Source organism: Nannospalax galili, unplaced genomic scaffold (assembly GCF_000622305.1).
Source record: "Nannospalax galili isolate Female #2095 unplaced genomic scaffold, S.galili_v1.0 scaffold668, whole genome shotgun sequence".
NCBI lineage: Eukaryota > Metazoa > Chordata > Mammalia > Rodentia > Spalacidae > Nannospalax > Nannospalax galili.
In genome coordinates, this window is record NW_008358090.1 from 1,136,921 (window position 1) to 1,159,389 (window position 22,469).

Consider the following 22,469-nt stretch of genomic DNA (forward strand, 5'->3'; position numbering starts at 1 on the left):
TTATTATTTTTATTTTACATGTATGAGTATATTGCCTGCATGTATGTGAGTGCACCTGTGTCATGCAGTGCCAGAAGAGGGCTCCGATTTCCCCTGGAACTGGAGTTAAGGATGGTTCGTAGCCGCCATGTGGGTGCTGGGAATCAAACCCAGGTCCTCTGCAAGAACAATCAGTGCTCTTAACCGCTGAGCCATCTCTCCCCCTCACTTGGCTTTTTTATGGGTTCTGGGGCTCAAATTCAGGTCCTCGTGATTGCAGAGCAAGGACTTTACCGACTGAGCCATCTCCCCAGCCCTAGAACTGATTGTTTATTGCCAGAAGGAGACAGTAAGATGGAGGAGATTAGGGGCTCTGCCTGATACACTTGCTGTTCTTTAGCCCTAGCTTCCGTCTGATGAAGATGGCTCAGCTGCTGGCAACATTTCTGAGCAAGGGCAGAATGGCAGCTCTGATGGAGGAGCACTGTCAGCCACAAAAGAAGCCTGGCTTCCCCCTGCTCCAGGAAACACTGCTCAGCAAGGTTGTGGGCTTGCCTGATCACTTAGGCAACCATCTACAGCAGGACAACCTGACCCAGTTCTTCCCCCAGAACTACTTTCCTCTGCTTGGCCAGGAGGCTGTGCGGGCACTCCAGGCAGTTGTGGACTTTCTCCGAGGTGAGTACCTTGCCTCAGCATCCCTCTTGACCTTTCTCCTTTCCCTCCCCTGTAGTAAGAATCTCAAAGTCAGCTGGGTGTGGTGGCACACGCCTTTAGTCTGAGCACTTGGGAGGCAGAGTGGATCTTTGTGGGTTCAAGGCCAGCTGGGGCTACAGGAGCCCCTGTCTCAAAAAGACAAAAAAAAAAAAAAAGAATCTCAGTGCCTTTGGGGACTTAAGTTGGGGGTTGTGCTATCAGGTAGGTTAGTTGTCCAGGTTCAGACTATAGCAGACTACCCAATACAGTACAGTTTCATTTCTCTTTTGACTTTTGATCTTAGGGAGGTGGCTCTGACCCTGGGTTCCTTTAGTTCTTGGTTGAGTGTTAGGCAAAGCCACCCTGCTTTTCTTGTCAGCCACTTGGATGTCCTACAAGCTGTGCTGTACAAAACGCTCATCCTGGTCCACTGAGGTTACTTCCCTGCTGGGCTGTGCTTGCTTATCTGGTTTTGGGTGTTCACACTGTATTGACTATTTCTGGGTCTGGAGGCAGATGTTCTCCATGAGTGGATCTGGCACTATGGGGGCTGCCTATCACTCACAGATCTCTAGGGACAACCCTGTGGGCTGTCATGTATAGGCCAGTGAGGGGCACTGGCCAGAGCCTTTGCCTATTCCTGCAGCATCATCCCTTCCTTCTCATGCCTGTCTCTTGCACACTCAGGTCTGAGTCATAGCTTAGCTGGAGCCACCCTGGCTGCTTAACTCAGTCTCTCCCTGGTGCTGAGTTTCTACATTGGCTTGTTTTCCATGGGTTCAGCCCAGAACCTTAGGGTTCCTGTTCCCTGTATTCTCGTGACCCCAGATCCTAGGAGGAAGCTGGTCTTCTAGAGTCTCTGCATGGCCCTCACCTGGCCTAAGCCACTGTCTTTCCTAGATTCTGGTGATTTGGGGATTTGGAATGTCTAGATGGTCTGGAAATCCACTTTCTTCCACTCTTAGTGGTACGTTGTAGTCCATCTTTGCAGGATCTTAATTAAACATCTGTCTTTAGGTCATTGTGTGTCTGGCTCCATGTCTTTTTCTGTCTTTTTCATCATCTCAGCTCTACTAGTGGGCTGGTACCACCCCATCTGCTCCTGGTTCTTGAGACAGGCATGAGAAGGAAGAGGTGATGCTGTAGGAACAGGCAAAGGCTCCGGCTAGTCTGCCTCACTGTCCTATACATGACAGCCTACTCTCTTATGGACTCACAATGGTCCTTGTGGGAATGAAGCTTTTTAAGTACATTATTGCTAGATTTTCAAGTTAAAAATGGCCCCATTTAGATTTTGCCTGGTGTTAGATTGAAATGCACATTTGTTCCAAGTGGCTGGAGTTTCCACTGCTGAGTTGGCTTCCAAGCATGAGGTCTCCTCATTTAGTCAGATGTCCCTAATGTCTTTCCTGATGACCTCTTTTACAGTCAGGTCCTGTTTTCTCTTCCAGGTGGCCTAGACTGCTCAGTCTTTTTTGTGTCTCAGGTCCTGGGAAGGGTCTGCATCCAAGGGAGACAGAGTGAGTAGTGCCCACCCTCTTCCCTGACTCTTTCCTCCCTCAGCATCCAGGGAGGTTCCCTTGGGGAAGGGTGAGAATCATTATGCACCCCACATAGTGACAGGTGAGCTGACCCTTCCTCTCAGTAAGGTCCCTCATTTGGGTGTGGCCCTGGGTCTGCCGCTGTTGTTTCTGGGCTTGCCCATGTTTGGAGAGCCTATGGGGCCATGGACACTAAGCATGCTATTGGTTCCTGACTGAGTGCAACTGAGGTTCAGGGTCTCTTATGTTCCCTTCAGAGGAGATCCTGGGTGTGCTAGTGCCCCAGCTGACAATGCTCACCCAGGACAGCTGTCTGTGGCAAAGGGTGTGTTGGCACCTGGTGGAGCAAGTCCCTGACCGAGCAGTGGAGGCTGTGCTGACGGGACTTGTAGAGGCTACTCCCAGGTAAGCAACCAGGTGCTTCTCCCAGCCAGTGCTTTCTTGGGTGGTGGGGTAGACCTTTCATGGCTACCATTCCCTGTGCAAATCTTCTGGGGGCCACACTAGAGCCCATGCCCTGTGTATTTTCAGTGGCCAGTCTTCCTTAGCATTGCTGTTTCATGCTGGCCACTGTGAGCCCAACCCCCACCCTGTGCCTGTCATACTATTTTTCACAGTGGTCTCACTGCACATTTGTGCATCTCCGACACTGGGACTTTCCAGCCCACATGCTTGGCCATTGAGCTGTATCTGGGCTCTGTCTCTTACACAGAGTCCAGGTACTGACCCCCTTCTGTTTACAGTGTCTGTGGAGGTCAGTGTGTGGGTCACATTGCTGGAAGCAGGACTACTGGGCTGGCTGAATGCTGTGAGCACATTGCCAGCTCACCTGCCTTTAAACCTCTCCCAGTGTCTATCTCTGTACAAAGTGGCACCTCAGTATTGACTTTGCATTCTTTGCTTCTGGGTATGGGCGTGGGTTAAGACATTTCTCACTGTGAATATTTACTGATATCCTTTGCTTATGTGCATATTGGGTTCCTGTTGTGTTTGTCAAAGCTTTCCCTATAAGTTCTGGGCTCTTTCCTGAGGGATTCCACTAAGCTTGGGCTTTAAAGACGTCCTGCCCACTGTTGAAAGCACTTCACACCAGAACATCACTTAAGAGTTCTGTGGGGGATTTTTGATGTTTTTGAGGATGGCCTTGAAATCTTGATCCCTCTGCTTTTGCCTCCCAAGTGCTGGGTTTACCAGTACAAAATGTAGGTTCACTTTAGGTTCTGAATTTTCTCTGTTCTTTGAGCTGTTTCTTGGTTACTCCTTCTCTATGCTAAATTAGCTTTATTTATGATAGTTTACATGGGTTTTCTTTCTCAAATTTTTGGGGTTCCCCCTTTCTTTTTTAAGCCTTTATGGCTTTAAACATTTTTTAAACTTTTGTATGTGTGTGGAGGTGAGTGCATGTGTATGTGGGTACATGTGTACATGTGTACAGGCATGTAGAGACCAGATGTCAGCCTCAGGTTTTGTTCCTCAGGAGCTGTCCACCTTGTTTTTGAGATAGGGTCTCTCACTGAACCTGGCCAGCAAGCCCCAGGGATCTTCTTGTCTCTCCTCCCCCAGTTCTGGGATTATAAGTATGTACTCCTATCCCTGGCTTTTTTTGTTTTTGTTTTCTGAGACAAGGTGTATACCACCACTTCTGGCAACTAAACATTCTTTCAATGCAGAATTTTCTTTCCGACATTTTACTACCATAAGGATTCCAGAATCTTTGCAGCATTTGGTAAAATCTTCAACTTGTTTGGAACACCTCTCTGGCCTTTTCTCCCATTATTTTTGGGATCAGAACATCTTTTTCAACATGTTTGAGATGCTGCTCTGCAGGGTCCAGTGCCATCTCTGTTGGTGGAGAAGGAGGCAGCTACTCCGGCTCGGGCTGAGGCCAGGGCGGGGTGGGAGGAACCTAATAAATGTAATTTTTTAAAAGTAATGAGTGAAGAATAAATCCTGCTGTATCTCTCTCTATTCATGTGGCTGAGAGGTTGGCCAGAGTCTCACTTGCTGAAAGAAGAGGATTCTTTTAGTCTAGCTCAGGGTTCTACAAACTGCTATCCTTGGGCCAAATCAGGTTGGCAGTTTTTTGTAAATAAAGTTTTATTGGCACACAGCCATGCCCATTCATTTACATATTATGGCTGTTTTTAGCCACAACCAGAGTTGAGTGGGTTGTCTTGGAGAGCAACTTGTCAATTTAAAAAGCATGTATCCCCCAACACTTGCAGCAAAGGTATGCTACACTGCCCTAGAGAAGCATGCATCCTTGGCCTTGGTTGTTGAAGGGCTCCCCCAAGCTTCCACAGTGAGCAAGTGGCAGGGTCCAGGGCACTAAAATGTTTGCTTTTCCCTGTCCTCTGAGGCCAGCTTGTGACTTGGGCCCCTCCTACCTCTGCCTTACAGGCCTGAAGTCCTGTCACGACTACTAGGGAACCTAGTGGTGAAAAATAAGAAAGCCCAGTTTGTGATGACCCGAAAACTTCTGTTCCTGCAGTACCGATACACGGTGAGAAACTTGGGCAGGATGGGGGTTGCAAGTTGCCCAAGTCACAGGAAGAATTCTTATTAAATATGGAGTAAGGGACACTTGAGAGGTAGAGGCAGGAGCATCAGGAGTTCAGTACTATCCCCAGCTACATAGCAAGTTTGAGGCCAGCCTCAAAAACCAAGGGAGGGGGGAATTCAAGTGTGTGCTCAGCATGCAAGGCCCTGGTTCTATCCTTGGCACAACAGGAGAAAAACAAAACAACATAACTGAAAAAATGCAGTTAGAGAACAGTTGCTTAGGAAATGTCAGTGAAGTGGTGGGCCCATCCTGTGATCCAGCCACCAAGTGAGTATGTCTCATATCTCTGGCTCTTCTTTACTGCCCAGCAAGGTACCCTCACCAGCTCTCTTCTGTGCATGAGGAGTTGATAGATCAGTATCCAGAGGCTGTGTGCCTCACACAGGATTGCCACTGTCCGTGTGCCCTGGAACTCAGGCTGTGGTTCAGGGCTGGCCAGCAAATCAAAGCAAGTGAGAGTGTGAGGAACAGGGCATAAGCAGAGTTAAATGGACAGCAGAGGAACAGAGAGGACTGGGGCCCCTGCATCCTCCTGACTCACCTTTCATTCACTCTGTTTCTTGGATGCCCTCTGTAAGCTGAGCTCTGTCCTGGGAACTGAACATCTGTTATGGGCAAAAGAGCCTTTTCCTCCTCCTAAGTTCATGTTACATGAAATGAAGGAGACATTGTCCAGATAGGCCATTTAATATATAGTGTGTTGTGGCAGATGCTAACAGTACCAGGAAGCAGTTAGGGTAGGGTTGTGACTTGGAAGGAGAGGCCTGACTCTGAGAGGGACTGTCTGGGAGTGGCCAGAGGCCTCGGAATACTGGGTTACCAGTGAGCTAGCATTCTGGCTGTCTAGGTTGGTCTGAGCTGGTAGCAGATCTCTCTGGTAGTCAGAAAACAGAGGAGGTGATGCTTGGCTGATTGGGGTTGGGTGACTGAAGGTTTGAGCAGAGATGAACACACGGGATTCATTCTGGCTTCTGTGCAAAGGATCAGGGTGTGAGGAGCCAGAGTTGAACTGAAGTAACTCCCACCATTGCATGCAGTGAAGCTGGGGGAGAAGCCCTGGAAATTCCTCTGGGTGACATGAACTGGCATCTTGGGTATAGCTGCAGTGTGTAGAGAAGGAGGGTGGAAGATACTTTAACTTCTTAGTTAGCTTCCAAAGAGACAGGTGAACAAAGAGGAGAGATGACTCCCATAGACCCCTCATGAAAGAGCAGCCAACATGTCCTTCCCTGAACCCAACTGCTCAGTGTTTCAAGTCTTTAAATCATAAGTCAGTCAATAGGATGAGGCCGCAAACCAAGAACTGCAGGTGCTAGAGTGAACTTCCTGTGGTTATTCTTGGATGCTAAGGCTGTTGAGCTAGAAGTAGTTGTGAAAGAGTAACTTATGGGACTGGTGAGATAGCTTAGCTGTTACAGTTCTTGACATGCAAACATGAAGACCTGAATTGGAGCCCCAGAACCAATGTAAAAAGCTGGGCATGGTGGTGCATGCCTGTAATCCCAGCACTGGAGAGGAGGAGACAGGCAGATCCTGGGTCTCATGGCCAGCCAACCTAGCTAAATTGGTAAGTTTTACCACTGTCCCATTGAGACCCTGTCTCAAAAAAACAAGTTAGTGGAGAGATGGCTCAGTGCTTGAGAGCACTTGCTCTTTCAGAGGACCCTGGTTCGATTCCCAGCACCCACATGGCAGCTAACAACCATCTCATACACATAAAATAAAAATAAAATATTTTATAAAAGAGAAGTTGGACATCTACTGAAGAATGACACCTGAGGTTGAGCTCTGCATACATGAACACACATGCAACCCATGTGTACACAGAGAGAGAGAGAGAGAGAGAGAGAGAGAGAGAGAGAGAGACAGAATAATGTTAACAGTTTTACCATACACTGTTAAAACAAGAAGCCTGAGACCAAACCAGATGCACAGTAAGAAGAACAACCTGGAGCTGATTATGACAGATTTGCTCTATGTGAAAGCAGGAGAGAGAATTAATGGGGTGACAGGAAGATTCACTACATCAAAAACTGAACAAGAAAAGAAAGGGAAATGTGAGTAGAGAATGGTATCTAAATTGAATGTGGTAGCTCAGTGTCTATCATTCCAGTATGAGAGAGGCTGAGGCAGGACTGCCATGTGCTTGAGGTAGCATGGCCTACATAGTGAGACCCCCATCTAAAAAAAAGAAAATGGGGCTGGAGAGATGGCACAGCGGTTAAGAACACTGGTTGTTCTTGCAGAAGATCCAGGTTCAAATCCCAGTACCCACATGGCAGCTAACAACTGTCCTAACTCCAGTCCCAGGGGATCCGACAGCCTCTTCTGACCTCCGTGGGCATTGCATGACACGGGTGCACTTAACCTAAATGCAGGCAATACATGCATACACATAAAATAAAAATAAAATAAAATGAAAAGAAAACAGAAAAAAGGGCTGGAGAGATGGCTCAGCAGTTAAGAATGCTTATTTTGCAGAGGACTCTGATTCAGTTCCCAGCACCTACACTAGATGACTCACAACCACCTGTAACTCTAGTTCCAGAAGATCCAATACCCTCTTCTGGACTCTTACATACACATAGTAGACATAAATTCATGTAGGCACACATAAATCTTAAAATAGGAGAACCTGGGTGTGGTGGCACATGCCTTTAGTCCCAGCAAAGGAAGGCGGATCTCTTTGAGTTCATGGCCAGCCTGGTCTACATAGTGAGTTCTCAAAAGACCAAAGAAACAAAAAAACCCAAGAAGAAAGGGATAGAATCTAGATCTAAAAATCCTATCAAAAGGAAGATGTCCAGGGACTAGAGAGTTAGCCTAATAGTTAAGAATAATGGCTGTTCTTGCAGAAGAACTGGGTTCAAAACATAGCACCAATGGCAGCTAATTCCATAACTCCAGTTCCAGGGGATCTGATGTCCTCTTCTGTCCTCTGTGGGCACTGCATGACATGGGTGCACTTACATACATGCAGGTATAACACTCATATTAAATTTTAAAAATTATTTTATGTGTATGAGTGTATTGCCTGCATGTATGTAAGTGCACCCATGTCATGCAATTCCCATGGAGGTCTGAAGGAGGCGTCAGATCCCCTGGAACTGGAGCTACAGATGGCTGTTAACCACTGTGTGGGTGGTGGGAATTGAACCTGGGTCCTCTGCAAGAGCAGTCAGTGCTTTTAACCATTGAGCCATCTCTCCAGCCCCCAGTTTTTTTTTTTCTTTTTTTGGCCTTTTTTCAGACAAGGTCTCCTTGTAGCCCCAGCTGTCCTGGAACTCACTATGTAGACCAGGCTGGCCTCAAACTCACAAAAATCTGCCTGTCTCTGCCTCCCAAGTGCTGGGATTAAAGGCATGTACCACCATGCCCGGCAATTTTTTTTTTTTTTTTTTTTTTAAAGGAAGATGTCCAAACAAAATTGCCACAGGGTGGAGCACATTGTGCTGGCATGCACCATGTATCTGGGCTATGAAACCCAGCATTGTATGTGTTCTCTACCATGAGAGCCAGAAAATGTATTTTGTAAATAACTCAGTGACAGTTTTCAAGTTCTGCATGAAATGGAAAGTAGAAAAATTATGTGCTGAAACCTGTGTGTGCTGAGAGAGAGTGAGCTGGAGAAGCCAGCCCTCTTGTTCTGTAGGAGGGTGAAGCTTAGTGGCCCCTGCACTCACCGCCCTTTATGCAGTTCCCCTAGTTTAGCCCAGTTCCCCCCTCATTCTTCTTGGGTCTTTCTAGTCCCCTGGAAAGCTCCCATGGGGCAGGCAGAAGGCTGTCTTTGCCTGGTAGACAGGATCCTGCTTTTGTTGTAGACACCCATGTTGCAGAGTCTCTTGGGATATCTGGCCATGGACAGCCAGCGGCAACCACTCCTCATCCAAGTAAGTACCACTTGTCCCTCCAGCCCTCTGGTAGTCCTGGGAGAAGGGCAATTGAGGGACCATTTTCAGATGGGAAGGACAGGGGTCCAGCCTTGATCATGTGGAGCCCCTTGGGGTAACTGTGTGTTCTGGCTAGCCCTGAGACCTGTATGGTTCTGGACCGAGGTACAGTTGATGCTTAAACAGGCTGGGGCTGTGCTGCCTGCCAGGTGCTGAAGGAACTGCTGGAGACGTGGGGCAACAGCAGTGCTGTCCGGCACACACCCCTGGTGCAGCAGCGGTACATCAGCACGGCCATCCTTATCTGTTTGGCGTATCTGAAGGAATCAGAGCTTCAGGACATCCGGGATGGTGAGAAGGCTGTGGCATGGATGCATTCTGCCCCTGGAGTCCTGAAGAGCTCCTCAGGATTTGTGTCTGGTGCTTCTAGAATTGCTGGCTAGCATGATGGCAGGAGTGAAGTGCCGCCTCGACAGCAGCCTGCCTCCTGTGCGCCGCCTGGGCATGATTGTGGCTGAGGTCATCAGCTCCAAGATCCACCCTGAGGGGCCTCTGAAATTCCAGGTTGACAGGTGTCCCTCCTATGTGACAGTACTCTGGGTCTCCCTGGCTGACATACCTCCATCATAGTACCTCACTTTAGTGTCTAGGCTTGAAGTATCCTATGTTGGCCACACTAAGTACCAAGCCTTGAGGTGTGGGGCAGGTGTGACTTCAGCTCCTGGGGGTTGGGGTCTCTGTGTGGTTAGGACCAAGTGCATGAGCACTTACTCCCTAATTAGACCTCATTAGATAGAAGTGTGAAGTCATGGTAAAGGAACCACTGCCTTGGGGTGGGTCTGCTATGGGCTGTTGGACCTGGGCCCAGTGTACAGCAGGGGTTTTTTGGACTGGTAGTATAGGGGTGGCCTCTGCTGCCCACTTACAATGGGTACCACCAGCATGGACAGCATGGACCTCTGACTGTATTGAGCCCTCCTTGGCTTCACTGGGTGCCAGTATACTTTCTACTGAGACTTGCCCTTGAGGGCATCACTCAGTCTTGAAGAATGGGGTGGACTTTCGTCTCAGCATACCTAACACCATGCTCAGCCTAGAGTGGACACCTGGTAGCTGGTTTAGAAAAGGCTATCTGAGGACAGGCTGCTAAATGAAATTGAATGGTGTGAGAAGAGGGCTGGCTTTGGTTGTCCCTCAGTGGTGAGGTGGCATCTGTAGCCTCTGGGCATCACTGACTCCAGTGTATCTGCAATAGTACGAAGATGATGAGCTGAGCTGTGAGATGCTGACCTTGGCCACCCCCCGGCTTGCGGGTGACTGCTCCTCTGAGGCAGGGTAAGGGTCTCCACATTCCCAGTCCTCATCTTGTATCCTTTTGGAGAGAAGGGAGAGATAGGTACAGAATAGGAGCCTCTCTGTGGGTTATGTGGTACTCAAGGCTCACCTGGATCACCCTGGCTGCTTTCTGTTTCCTAGAGGCCCATCACTGGCTCCTGTTGCTACAGAAAGGTCTGAACAGACTATGGACAGCAGTGCCCCCCCAGCTCAGCCACAGGGCTCTGACTCAGAGCTAGACAGGTAGGGAAGGGTTCCTTGGTCTCTGTGGGCCCAAAGACTGACTGAGGTGGCACTGGAGTTCACATGTGGGGGTGAACTGACTACATGTGGAAGAGGTGCAGCTTGTATGGGTATGGATTTCCCAGCATTCTCCTGCCAGTCTGAAGTATGCACCTGGGTTGTCAAGCAGCAGCCTTCCCATGTGGCCCTCTCCTATGAGTCAGGGTCTTGGGAGTAAATTTCATTATCTTCGGGTCTTACCTTTAAGGAGTCAAAAGCAAAGGGGTACCCAAGTTCTCACTGGGGATGGGCAGTTCCAGTGTCTGTTTCATCTTGTTACAGTGATGATGAGTTCACCCCCTATGACATGTCAGGGGACAAAGAACTGAAAAGCAGCAAGGCACCCCTGTATATCCGAGACTGCATAGAAGGTGGGCTTTACTGGGGTCCTGGTGTGCTTACTCCACAGTGGCTTGTTCTGAGGGATGCCTGGGCCTAGCCTTCCTTACCTTGTCCTATAGCCACCTGCCAGGCCTTATGATACTCTGGGCACACTGGGGTCAGGGTCAATGCTAAGACTGAGTGAGGCTCATCTTGGTTTTGTACAGCTCTGACCACATCTGTGGACGTGGAACACTGGGAAGCAGCCCTGCAGGTGCTTGAGGGCTTGATTTACAGGAGCCCTGAGGCCACTAGGGAGGTAAGCAGTAAGTGGGTGTGTAAGAACAAGCTAGAGAGGTTGGGCAGTCCTGGGGTGGCAGGTCTCCCTGTGGCATCTGTATCCTGAGTCTTATAGGAAGGTGCTGTCTTGCTAGTTGGGCAGCTAGGGCTAAAGGCACTCCAACTTCTGACCTCTTACAGGTGAGTGTGGAGCTGGCCAAGGTGCTACTGCACCTAGAGGAGAAGACCTGTGTGGCAGGGTTTCAACAACTGCGCCAGAGAGCTCTGGTGGCTGTCACAGTCAAAGACCCAGCACAGGTGAGTCCAGCATGGTGACCCTGGCCAGAGCAGGAGCATTAGAAAGCTTTCTGTTGCCCCCAGGTTGGCTTTAGTACCTAGAAGTTGGGCCATTGGATGATCTTGGAACCCTGGCACAGTGGCCTCTCCTTTGCCTGCTTAGGTAGCCAAGTATCTGACTTCTCAGTTCTACAGCCTGAACTACAGCCTCCGGCAGCGCATGGACATCCTGGATGTAAGTGCCTTAGACCCCTGTCCTCCATCAGGCCCAAGCTGCCCTAAGGTGGGGAGTTGACCTATGTGGACAGTGGCCAAAGGTCTCCCCAAGCCTCCTTGATGGGGACTTGAGAGGCAGAAACTCTTCTGTCTATTGACAACAGGTTTACCAGTATGGGGCTGGGGATCTGGTGGTAGTGTTTATTGTTTATACGGCTTTAACATTTTTGTGTGTGTGTGTGTGTGTGTGTGTGTGTGCGCGCGTGTGTGCGCACGCAGGCATGTGTAAGTCACAGGACAACTTTGAGGAGTCAAGTCCGTTCTCTCCTTCTATGGGTTCTGGGGATTAAACTCAGGTCATCAGCCTTTTTTTTCTCTTTTGGTCTTTTTTGAGACAGGGTCTCCCTGTAGCCCCAGCTGTCTTGGAGCTCACTATGTAGACCAGGCTGGCCTTGAACTCACAGAGATCCGCTTGCCCCTGCCTCCCGAGTGCTGGGATTAAAGGTGTACATGATGCACCTGAGTAGCTAGGATTATAGGCCTATACTATCAAAGAATGAACCATCTTGAGCTGGATTTGGTGGCTCATGCCTGTAATCTCAGCATTTGGGAGGCTGAAGCAGGGGGATTGCTGTACATTCAGGGCCATTCTGGGCTATGTTATAAGACTTTGTCTCAAGAAAATGCAATGCAATGCACCATCTTAAAGAACTATGTGATGACATTTAGAACTTCCCAGCTATGCCTCATCACCTGTCTAGTTCCAGAACATTGGCACCATCCCCAAAGTGATTCCCCAGTCCCTGCCCTCCATCCTGCTGTCTATGGATTTGCCTATTTTGGATGCTTCATATAAATGGAGCAGGGAGCTGTGTAGTCTTTTTGCGATAGGATTCCTTTGCTGGGCATGATGCTGTTGAATTCTTCCACATGTGGACATGTAGACTTCATTTGTCCTTTTTAAAAAAATTTTATTGAGCTGGGCGTAGTGGCACATGCCTTTAATCCCAGCACTTGGGAGGCAGAGGCAGGTGGATCTCTGTGAGTTCAATGCCAGCCTGGTCTACATAGTGAGTTCCAGGACAGCTGGGGCTACAGGGAGACCCTGTCTCAAAAAAGACCCCCCCCCCAAAAAAAATTGAGTTTTTGCAAATTTCATATATTTTGATCATATTTAGACCTTCTCCCCTGTAACTGCACCCTTTTTATAGCCTCCCCTGCTGGATTTCATGTACTCGGCCATATACATTAAGGCCTATCTAGTCAAATTTGTGTCCCCAAATACTCTTTGGGTATGGGTTCATCCACTGGAGCCTGGTTAACCTACCGAGCATCACACTTTTTTTTTTTTTTTTTGGTCTTTTTGAGACAGGGTCTCCCTGTAGCCCCAGGTGTCCTGGAACTCACTATGTAGACCAGGCTGGCCTTGAACTCACAGAGATCTGCCTGCCTGTGCCTCCCAAATGCTGGGATTAAAGGTGTGTGCTACCATGCCTGGCCCAGCATCACACTCTTAAAGAAAATTGACTCTCCTTCTCCCAACGATTATCAGTTCCAATAGTTCTGCAGCTAAGGTTGGGGCGTCTTATCCATTTCTCCACTTCTGTGTTGGAATTTTGTCCGGCTTGAGCTTGTGTTGTCCGTCCGACCATTCGTCCATACGTGTGTGTGTGTGTGTGTGTGTGTGTGTTTCCGTGTTTCCTTTCATTTATCTTTCCATGTGGTTGAATTCCTGGGGGTAGGGAGCAAGGTGGAGGGTACTGGAACTGGGTGAGCATTAGGAAATGTGATGCATTGGTCCCAGCACTCATTGCAAGGATACACTAGCTCACTTTCCGACCTGCCCTTTCTAGAAAAGTGCAGAGATTCAGAGGTACTTGGAGATAACTCTCTGGAGCTTTCAGGATATAAACTACAAGGGCTTTGTGGTTACTTGGCTGCTAACCTACTTTTAGAAGACATCCTTTCCCAGAGTCATATACTGCCCTAGGTCTTTTTTCTCCTTTAGGTCCTGACTCTGGCTGCCCAGGAGCTCTCTCGGCCAAGGCACCTCCAGAGGCCTCCCCAAAACAGTTCCCCTGGCTCTGTCACTCAGTACTCACCAGCACTGGCCATTTCTCAGCCTGGTGATGCTGCAGCTCCTGACTGGCGGGTAGTTGTGGAGGAGCGGATCAGAAGCAAGACCCGGCGGTTTTCCAAGGTGGGACTCTGTTCAGGTCCTTGCAGGCATGGGGCTTTTGTTCTGTGGGTGGCAGGATGAACCGCCAGACTTCCTCTGGGTGTTGTCTGTTTTGAGGGTAACCCAATCTTAAGCAGAGTCAGCTCCAGTGTTGGTGTTTCTTGGAATGAGTATGTACAAACTAAGGCAAGTCAGACTAGCATGATTTTAAAACATGGAAGTGAAAAGGTCTCAGTAGCATCACATCAGAAACAAATAAATGATCCTGGGATTATAACAGTGTCTGGAGAGTTTGAGTTGGAGACCAGACTATTCAACATGCTACAGTGCACAGGCCTTTCCATAGTGAAGAATGTCTAGCCCTGAATAGTTAGTGTGCAAGGTTGGGACCCTTTGCTGTCAGGCCATAGCCTGAGATTCAGTGCCCACTCCACAGGGTCCTGGGACCTGGGTAGGCCTGGTCAAGTTGAAGGTCTCCATAGCTTCTTGGCCCAGAATTATACTGTGATGAGTGCTGTGTGTTTTGCAGGGCTGTCCTTGGCAGGAGCTATCAAGTAGCCCCAATGAATTCAACTCTGTGGCTGGTTACTTCTTCTTTCCTCTCCTTCAGCACTTTGACAGGTAAGATTTCTGGAACTTTAGACACACTCCAGTGGACAGTAGCTGTTATAAGATAGGGTATTAAATATGAACTTGGGATAGGAATGTGTTTGTATTAGTCAGGATTCTCCAAAGAAACAGAACCGGTAGAATGAATATGTATAGAGATTTATCAGCTTAGCTCACAGGATAGAGTCCGAGTAGTCCAACAATGGCTGCACCATACTGGAGAGGCTGAGAATCTGTAGTCGCTCAGTCCACAAGGCTGGATGTCTCAGTAGTCCCAATCCAGTGCTGAAGGTCTGACAAATTCCAAAATATCAGCTAGTCTTCAGTCTACAGCAGCAAGACGAACTCACCAGTGAGAGAGAAGGCAAGCCGCAAAAAGCGGGCTCCTCTGCCTTGGTCTTTTATACCAGCTGCCATCAGAAGGTAACGCCCACATTTAGGGTGTGTCTTCCGGCTTTAGATGATCCAATCAAGAAGATCTCTTTCATTTCAGTTAATCTCAGATCAAATCAAATTGACACCCAGGGTTAGCCATCACAGTGTTGCTTTGTAAACTTGAGTTAAATGATATGGAATATTTGGAAGGTCTCTTTGCCATTGAGTTTTGTGGTGATGGCATTAGTCATCACTGTCACTATTCTTTGATCTTAGGTTTATGGGGGGGTGCTGGTGGTGCTGTCAGTGGTACCTGGCCTGCTGTCTACCCTTTGTTCACCTCTTCCCATCTCTGCAGGGCTGAGTCTTGTCCCATATTCAGCCTGAGATCTTGGTGACAACACAGGGTATGCTCCTGACTTAGGGCCTGGTAGATATAGTGTACTGAAGCATTTGGAAATGCCTTCTTGCAGCTATCCTTTGCCACATTAGGCCAGGGTGGTGAAGGTGGGAGAAGGAAAATGTGAGCCTGCAGGTATCTGGGTCTCTCTCAGTGGCCTTCTCTCTGGGTTCTCATTGGCCAGTGAGTAGATGCTAAGGCTGCCCCATTCACTCAGTTTTGTGTTGTAGGCCGGTGGTGACCTTTGACCTTTTAGGAGATGACCAGTTGGTTCTTGGAAGGTTGACCCATACCTTAGGGTCCCTGATGTACCTGGCTGTTAACACCACAGTGAGTTGGTTGGGAAATGGGAACCGAAAGCCCCACCACATGATATTCATAGCAGTTCAGTTTGGGAATAGCCTCCTCCTATGTTCACAGGGTAGGACCTGAACTCTTTGTGACTTGTCTATCCCCCACCTGTGGGCAATGGAGGATGATCATCTTCCCCTCCTTTGGCCCTGGGGACAGGCCTATACAAAGCTCCACAGAGGTACTACATGAGTCCCTCATCACAGAAGGAGCTACCCAATAGTAGAATCCCATTTTTGGTGCCAGTATGGAAAATGAGCACAATGAACCCCCTGACCAACTGTTCCTCTGTTGGCTTCCAGGTAGCTGTGCCCATGGGCAAAGCCCTGCTGGAGTTCGTGTGGGCCCTTCGCTTCCATGTTGACACGTGAGTGGCCCATGGGGCTAAGAGCAGCACAGGGTCTCTGAGGCAGCCTGGACTGTTGTTTCCTAAGCAAGGAATGGCCAAACGGCTGGAGTTAGCTTTGCTATAGGTTGACCTGCTGGATGGTGTATGTGGGAGGCCTCCATTTACAAAGCTACACCTCACCTTCTCCACCCTCTTGCTTGGTAGTTATGTGCGCCGGGGCTTGCTGTCTGCTGTCTCCTCTGTCTTCCTCAGTGTACCCACAGAGTGCCTGTTGGAGGACTTGCCAGATGAACTGCTGGAAGCCAGGTCCTGGTTGGCAGGTGAGTGAGTGGGCTAGAACACTGTCAGCCAGGTGGGCAGGTCATCCAGGTTTGTGAAGTGGTTAGAGCAGTTGGGGCCAGGCCAGGCCAGCCGGAGTGGGTTTGTCCTTCCATGTTAGCTCTGAGAAGTGTGATGACATGAGTGTGGGAATAAGGAGACAGTCATTATCATGGTCACTTTGCAGATTACTGCATGGGTCCCAACAGAGGTACCTCAGATACTTCAGGCAGGAGCCTGTTCCTTTAGAAGGATCCTAAATCTAGAAAGGTTATATGGAAGTAGAGTGAATGCTGAGAACCTCTAACCAGAACCACCCTGAAATGTTTGCCACCCTTTTTCTCTTACCTTCTATATATATTATTTTAAACTCAATTGTAGACTCTGTGACCCTTCACCCTAGGCCCTGAAACTGGACCTTTTGACGGGCCCTATAACTCTTCTGGAACCCACTGGGAAAAAAACGTAATCAGTCTTAGCTTCCCACCAGTCCTTTGTCATTGGCCCTAATACAGCACTGAGCTGTGGTTCCTAAGGGTCTATAGCTGTCCTACCTTCTAGCCAGGCTTGAGTCCCAGGTATCTTCTGTTGCTTTTTTTTTGGGGGGGGGGGTGTCTTCTTGTGACAGGGTCTTCCTGTAGTCCCAGCTGTCCTGGAACTCACTACGTAGACCAGGCAAGCCTTGAATTCACAAAGATCCGCCTGCCTCTGCCTCCCAAGTGCTGGGATTAAAGGCGTGCACCACCACGCCTGGCCTGCTTTGCTATTTCTAATGGCTAGCTGGTTGACCCAGAGTAGGTCCCACTTATTACTCCCTAAGTTTCCTGTACTTATTAACTATTTGGGGCAATGCCAAGTCCTTTTCAGGATTATATGCTTGAGTCTCTCAGATGAGGGACTCTGGTCAGGATCTTGGGGAGAAAGCTGCCTTTCCTGAGTTGGTGACCTAGGTAGCATCTGATCTGTCATAGTCATGGACTTCTCCCCAGCTTGTTGCCTGCCATAGTGCATGATGTAGCCCATGGCAGTTAATGAACATGGGAAGGCTGGTCTCTTCCTATCCCCTCACACTCAGCACCTGGGCTCAGGTGTAGATTGTATATGCTTTTGTCTTACATAAGAGCTTGTATCTCAGAGAAATGGGGAGAGCACTGGTAGGGCTTTGTGCTGGGGTTTTCCTACCCTTGAGGGAGGGGTAAAGGGTGCCCAGAGCTCCTGTAGATGCCCCTCGGCCATCTCCCTTATAAGCATGCTGACTGCTGACTCACTTGGGATGCTTAGGGTAGCTTCATGCTATGTTCTAAGTTTTCCCTGTCTGAAGATTGGGGTAACCGATGGCAGTGGGATGGGGCAGCCACACCATTTGTAGTCTCTGGGCCTCCTGCTTCCTCAAGACCTACATAGTATTCATCTGAGGACTCTGGAGGGGCAGAAGCATCAGGGCAATGGGAACTCTGGACCTTAGGATCACTGGACCTCAGGATATGCAGGGGCTTTGGGTCAAGAGCAGCCTTGTTTCCACATGGTCAGGGCAGTGAGGAGGGGTGCGGTACATGGTGAGGCACAGTCTCCCCTAGGGTCTTTTTGTCCCAGGAGCTCCTTAGAACATCCCAAGGGGATCCTGGTTTGGTTGCAATGCCATGCCAATAAACACTGTTGGCAGAGCCTCCTGGTAGCTCATTGGGGTTAATGAGGGCCTTTGCATGTGGTGTGATAAAGATGCAGCTCTGTCTTGATAGCCAAGGGACAGCTCACAATTCCAGATCTTGTTCTCTTTGGCCTCCCCAAGAAGGTGACACCTCTGACCCACTGGTAGCAGATGCCTGGCAATGACCTCCTAGGGTCACCTCTGTGGCTGTGGAGGGCCTAGAACCTGCATGTGCACCAAGCTCTCTTCTCACATGGGTGTCCAGAAGTACTGCAGGGGCTCAAGAGAGTTGTCTTCTCTGGCTGGTTTTATTCCAGCCAGTGCTTACGCCACTGGTCTATAAACTTGATCTTTCCCTGATCCCTCCCATTGGAGTATCCCCCATCACCTACCTTCACCAAGGTAGAGAGCCCTTTGCTGGGCATCTGAGGTAGGATCTCAGATGCCCAGCACCCACCTAGTAAGTGGCTCTTTAGGAAAACAGTATGAAGGAGAAGAAATTAAATAGCCCTACAATATTACTAATTTGCTCTTCATTTCTACCTTGGCAGATGTGGCAGAGAAGGATGTGGACGAAGACTGTAGGGAGCTGGCAGTGAGGGCTCTGCTGCTTCTGGAGAGATTCAAAGACAAGCTTCTTCCCATTTCCTCTCCCTAGTCTTGAGGCTTCCCCACAGGGGGTCCAAGTGGACCCTAGGCCATCCCCATTGGAAGAAGGGAAGGCCTTTGAGAAGCAGAGTCCACACAACATCTGGACTTTATGTGGTGGCTAGGTTTGGAGGGGCCATGTGGTATGTCAACCTGGTCCCTACTGTTATTTATAGGCTGGCAAGGATGAGTATTCAGCTAAAAATATTGGAGGGCCTGTGCTGCTGCGTTCCCACAGGACATAGCAGTTGCCTGCTGACCAGAGCTGGGTTTGGGGCTGCTGGGCTCAGGAGGCACTTCCTTCTGAGAGCAGAACCTCAGGTTCTGTGGCTAGGACCTCAAGAATGAGGACAAGGCAGCTCTACTGTGTTCTTGTGGAGATGCCAGAACAGCAGAGCAAGGGCAGTCTGCTGGGTCTTCACAAAAATAAACAGGGCCACAGGTGTCACACAGATTTCCTTTGTGGCTGTCACTGGGCAGGGACTTTAGTTCCTAAATGGATCCTCATGAGGGGCAGCCTTGAAAATGGACAGGAAGAAGCAAAGACCTACGAGAAAATGGACTCTGAGAAAATAAACTTTATTGGATTTAGAGGCATGTGTGCAGTGAATTGTTGGGGCCTGGTATCCCAATCCCTACCCTGGTGATAGAAGGGCACAGCCACCAGGACCAGGCCCACCTTACATGGTCCCTAGTGTGATCTCAGGAGAACTGGGCCCTGTTGAGAACTATCAAGCAATCAACTACGGGCACAGTTCACAGTAACAGGTTTTCCCAAATAACATGTACAGCCTCAGTTCATGAAGTTCTAGAAGTGTCTATTGTTGGGAGAACCCAGGGAAGATGAAACTAGTTCCTTTTAAAAGGAACTAAACCAAAAATCCACAGGAACTGCCGAACACCCAGAGGCAAGAATGCTGAAGGAATGGCTTAAAAACAAATGTAATCTTCCTTCTAAATATAGAAATGAGGCAGATCAAGAATAGCATGCTCCCTCCTGGGCTGTAGCAACTAGACTCCATGTCCTACTGTCCTGCATACAATACAGAAAAAAAAAAGAGCTGCCTCTGATACTAGCAACTAGAAAATTCCAGAAGACCCTTTCCGAGCAGCACAACGATGGCCAGTTTTGGAGACTTGAGGCCTATAAGGGGTCATTTTCTACCTCTTCTACCACCTCTTCATACACTTCCTTATGGTCCTCCATGCTATTGTGGCGGATCCGCTCAGGAATGATTCGGGATAGAGGGAGGCCCAGGCCCTGGTGCACAGTGTCCATAGTGCGTTGGTCCACATAGTATGACATGTTGGCTGAAGGAAGTCTTTTCCGCATCTCTTCAAGATACTTATAGGCCTAGAGCAGAGGTAGGTAACAATGGTCACTTGAAGGCCCAATGGATGTGTCTACAAAGTTACTTGTTTAGTTCACATGAGAACCACGACTATCACCTCATTCATTCATGGTAATAATGTTTCCTAAACATGAGGTCCCAGCTCTCCACCCCCAGGGCCAAGGGAAAATATCCCTGTTTCCAGGTAGGAACAAGGAAGGCCTTCCCTGAGGGACTTCCAAGCATTTGTAAGAGGACTGTTGTGTGGGAGGCCATTGGGTGTTTCAGGTTCTGAATGGCCAACAGTGACAACTATAATTGGTATGGACAGCGGAAAACCAGAATTCTTGAGGGCCCTTTGTCAGCCAGGATATAAGAATTTGATTTGTGTTCTAGAGCTCCATTTTCTCTGGAGTCTGCTTGCCCTGGATGCTTCTAGACACTTACCAAAGGAAAAGCAGATCTTTTTCACACATTTTTGGGGTAGTGCTTGTCAGAACTGAGGTCCAGCAGCAATGTTAATGACTTTGTAAAAATCAAATGTCAGGGCTGGAGAGATGGCTCAGCAGTTAAGAGCACTGACTGCTCTTGCAGAGGACCTGGGTTTGATTCCCAGCACCCACATGGTGGCTACAAACCGTCCTTAACTCCAGTTCCTGGGGAATCCGAAGCCCTCTTCCGACCTCCATGGCATTGCACGACATGGGTGCACTCACATACATGCAGGCAATACACTCATACACATAAAATAATTAAATCAAATTTCTAGCTTATCCCAATTCACCTGGCATATGATAAAAGTTGTCTTCTATTTGAGTAGTCCTTGAACTTGGTTAGCTAACTATAGAACCATCAGTCATTTTCCTGTGGGATTTCTTCTGGTCCTGCACAAAGGAAGCCCTTAGAGCAGTTGGGGGTGGGGGTCTTTGGGCAGGACAGGCCCAGCTAGCATCCTGCAGAGCACCATGTTTATACCTCCCTATACCTGCTTATTATACATGTTCATCTGCATGGAGGGTCTCACACAGGTGGTATAGTGAGGAATCATGTGGCTTCTAGGGCTTACCTCCAAGGTACACATCAATTCAGAATATGACTAAAATGACTAGCAGCTTTTTAAAAATTTTACATGAAGAGTAGTAATGATTAGATATTGTTTCTAGTTGTCTTTTTTCCCAGACAGGGTCTAACTGTGTAGACCACCCTGGACTTGAATTTGTGGTGATACTCCTCCTTCTGCCTCCTGAGTGCTAGAATTAAAGACATGCTACCATGGCTGGCTAGGTCTCAATATTTTTTATTTTTGTTTTTGTTTATTTATTTATTTAATGTGTATGCATGTAGGTAAGTACACCCATGTCATGCAATGCCCATGGAGGTCAGAAGAGACTGTCGGATCCCCTGAGACTGGAGTTACAGACAGTTGTTAGCTGCCATGTGGGTGATGGCATTTGAACCCAGGTCTTCTGCAAGAACAAGTGTTCTTAACAGCTGAGCCATCTCTCCAGCCCCCTATTTTTTGGTCTTTTTTTGAGACAGGGTCTCCTTGTAGCCCCAGCTGGCTTGGAACTCACTGTAGACCAAGCTAGCCTCGAACTCATAAAGGTGTGTGCCACCATGCCTGGCGTCTCAGTGTTTCTTTTTTAAAAAAATTTTTTTATTATTTTCATTTTATGTGTATGCATGTATTGCCTGCATGTAGGTAAGTGCACCTGTGTCATGCAATGCCCACGGAGGTCAGAAGGGGCTGTCGGATCCCCTGGTACTGGAGTTACATACAGTTGTTAGCTGCCATGTGGGTGCTGGGATTGGTCTTCTGCAAGAACAACCAGTGTTCTTAACCGCTGAGCCATCTCTCCAGCCCCTGTCTCAATATTTCTTAAATATGGCAAAACTCTTAGAACAATTTTACTTTGGACACATATAATAGGGAGATGACTATCTGTAAAGGCATACTGTGCTGCTTGACTTGCTCTCTGACATCAAACCATCAACTCATGTCCACAGGCTTCCTTCAGGGCTGGCAGCCAGATGAACTTGCCCAAGGGGATAGAAAAATGCCCTAGGTTGCCTATCAGTGTCAGGTGCCATGCTGGAGAATGAGATATGGGAGAATGAGACATAAGTTCAAAGGATAAGCTTAGGACGGTGTTGAGTCAATGCAGAAACTAAGGGTTGAGATCTAGTAGCAGCAGTGTCTAAGAAAGAAGGAACACTGGAAATGAAGAGGAAAGGACAGACTAGGAATTAAAGGGAAGATCGAGGGGTTTGGAAGAGCTTGTGCACTTGGACACAATCGGGCCTAGTAGGTGCTCCTCCTTAATCTGGAAGATGCCAAGTCAGGCTTTCTCTAAAGATGAAAATGACACTGGGTGTGGTGGTGCATGCCTTTAATCCCAGCACTGGGGAGACAGAGGCAGGTGGATCTCTGTGAGTTCAAGGCCAGCCTGGTCTACATAGTGAGTTCCAGGACAGCTGGGACTATAGGGAGACTTTGTCTCAAAAAAGACCAAAAATAAAAAAGATGAAAATGATGACGCCTGGTTCAGTTCAACAGAGTAGTCACTGGAGAAGGAAAAACTGAGCTTGAAGCAGTAGCCACAGCAGTAACAACAGGAAGCCAATACAATAAGTATAAGTCGAGGTAAGGGACAGTAGATGCAAGCAGTTGGAATTCTGGAAGGAAAGAAGAATGGAGGACTAGAAGCAATTCATGTCCGATATAAGAAATGTATCTAAAAGACAAAGCTAGAGCTGGGCGTGGTGGCAGAAGTAGGCGGATCTCTGAGTTCAAGGCTAGCCTGGTCTACGTAGTTCCAGGACAGCTGGGGCTACAAAGAGACCCTGTCTCAAAAAGACCAA

The 22,469-nt window shown here is 48.4% G+C and overlaps 2 protein-coding genes across 5 annotated transcripts in view; one reads left to right on the plus strand and one right to left on the minus strand.

Annotated features, from left to right (window-relative positions):
• The window catches only part of Telo2 (telomere maintenance 2), a 22,391-nt gene extending 3,524 nt beyond the window's left edge, over nucleotides 1-18,867 (plus strand). For 3 of the 4 annotated variants that reach the window (XM_008856183.3, XM_008856182.3, XM_008856187.3), the window contains exons 3-21: nucleotides 380-657; nucleotides 2,127-2,195; nucleotides 2,474-2,621; nucleotides 4,617-4,719; nucleotides 8,601-8,669; nucleotides 8,879-9,020; nucleotides 9,100-9,233; nucleotides 9,925-10,004; nucleotides 10,146-10,247; nucleotides 10,569-10,657; nucleotides 10,835-10,926; nucleotides 11,088-11,204; nucleotides 11,347-11,418; nucleotides 13,408-13,599; nucleotides 14,108-14,199; nucleotides 15,193-15,292; nucleotides 15,616-15,680; nucleotides 15,867-15,982; nucleotides 18,180-18,867. In XM_008856183.3, coding sequence (XP_008854405.1) covers nucleotides 380-657; nucleotides 2,127-2,195; nucleotides 2,474-2,621; nucleotides 4,617-4,719; nucleotides 8,601-8,669; nucleotides 8,879-9,020; nucleotides 9,100-9,233; nucleotides 9,925-10,004; nucleotides 10,146-10,247; nucleotides 10,569-10,657; nucleotides 10,835-10,926; nucleotides 11,088-11,204; nucleotides 11,347-11,418; nucleotides 13,408-13,599; nucleotides 14,108-14,199; nucleotides 15,193-15,292; nucleotides 15,616-15,680; nucleotides 15,867-15,982; nucleotides 18,180-18,286 — 2,167 coding nt within the window. In that variant the 3' untranslated portion in view covers nucleotides 18,287-18,867. Of the gene's footprint in view, nucleotides 1-379; nucleotides 658-2,126; nucleotides 2,196-2,473; nucleotides 2,622-4,616; nucleotides 4,720-8,600; nucleotides 8,670-8,878; nucleotides 9,021-9,099; nucleotides 9,234-9,924; nucleotides 10,005-10,145; nucleotides 10,248-10,568; nucleotides 10,658-10,834; nucleotides 10,927-11,087; nucleotides 11,205-11,346; nucleotides 11,419-13,407; nucleotides 13,600-14,107; nucleotides 14,200-15,179; nucleotides 15,293-15,615; nucleotides 15,681-15,866; nucleotides 15,983-18,179 lie in introns of those variants that run through there. The other variant, XM_029557766.1, reaches the window with a different exon arrangement.
• Nucleotides 18,868-19,141: 274 nt separating this feature from the next.
• Ift140 (intraflagellar transport 140) overlaps nucleotides 19,142-22,469 on the minus strand; it is a 107,983-nt gene continuing 104,655 nt past the window's right edge. Inside the window, exon 31 of the mRNA XM_008856181.3 lies at nucleotides 19,142-19,630. Within this exon, the coding sequence (XP_008854403.1) occupies nucleotides 19,421-19,630 (210 nt within the window). The 3' untranslated portion in view covers nucleotides 19,142-19,420. The remainder of the gene's footprint in view (nucleotides 19,631-22,469) is intronic.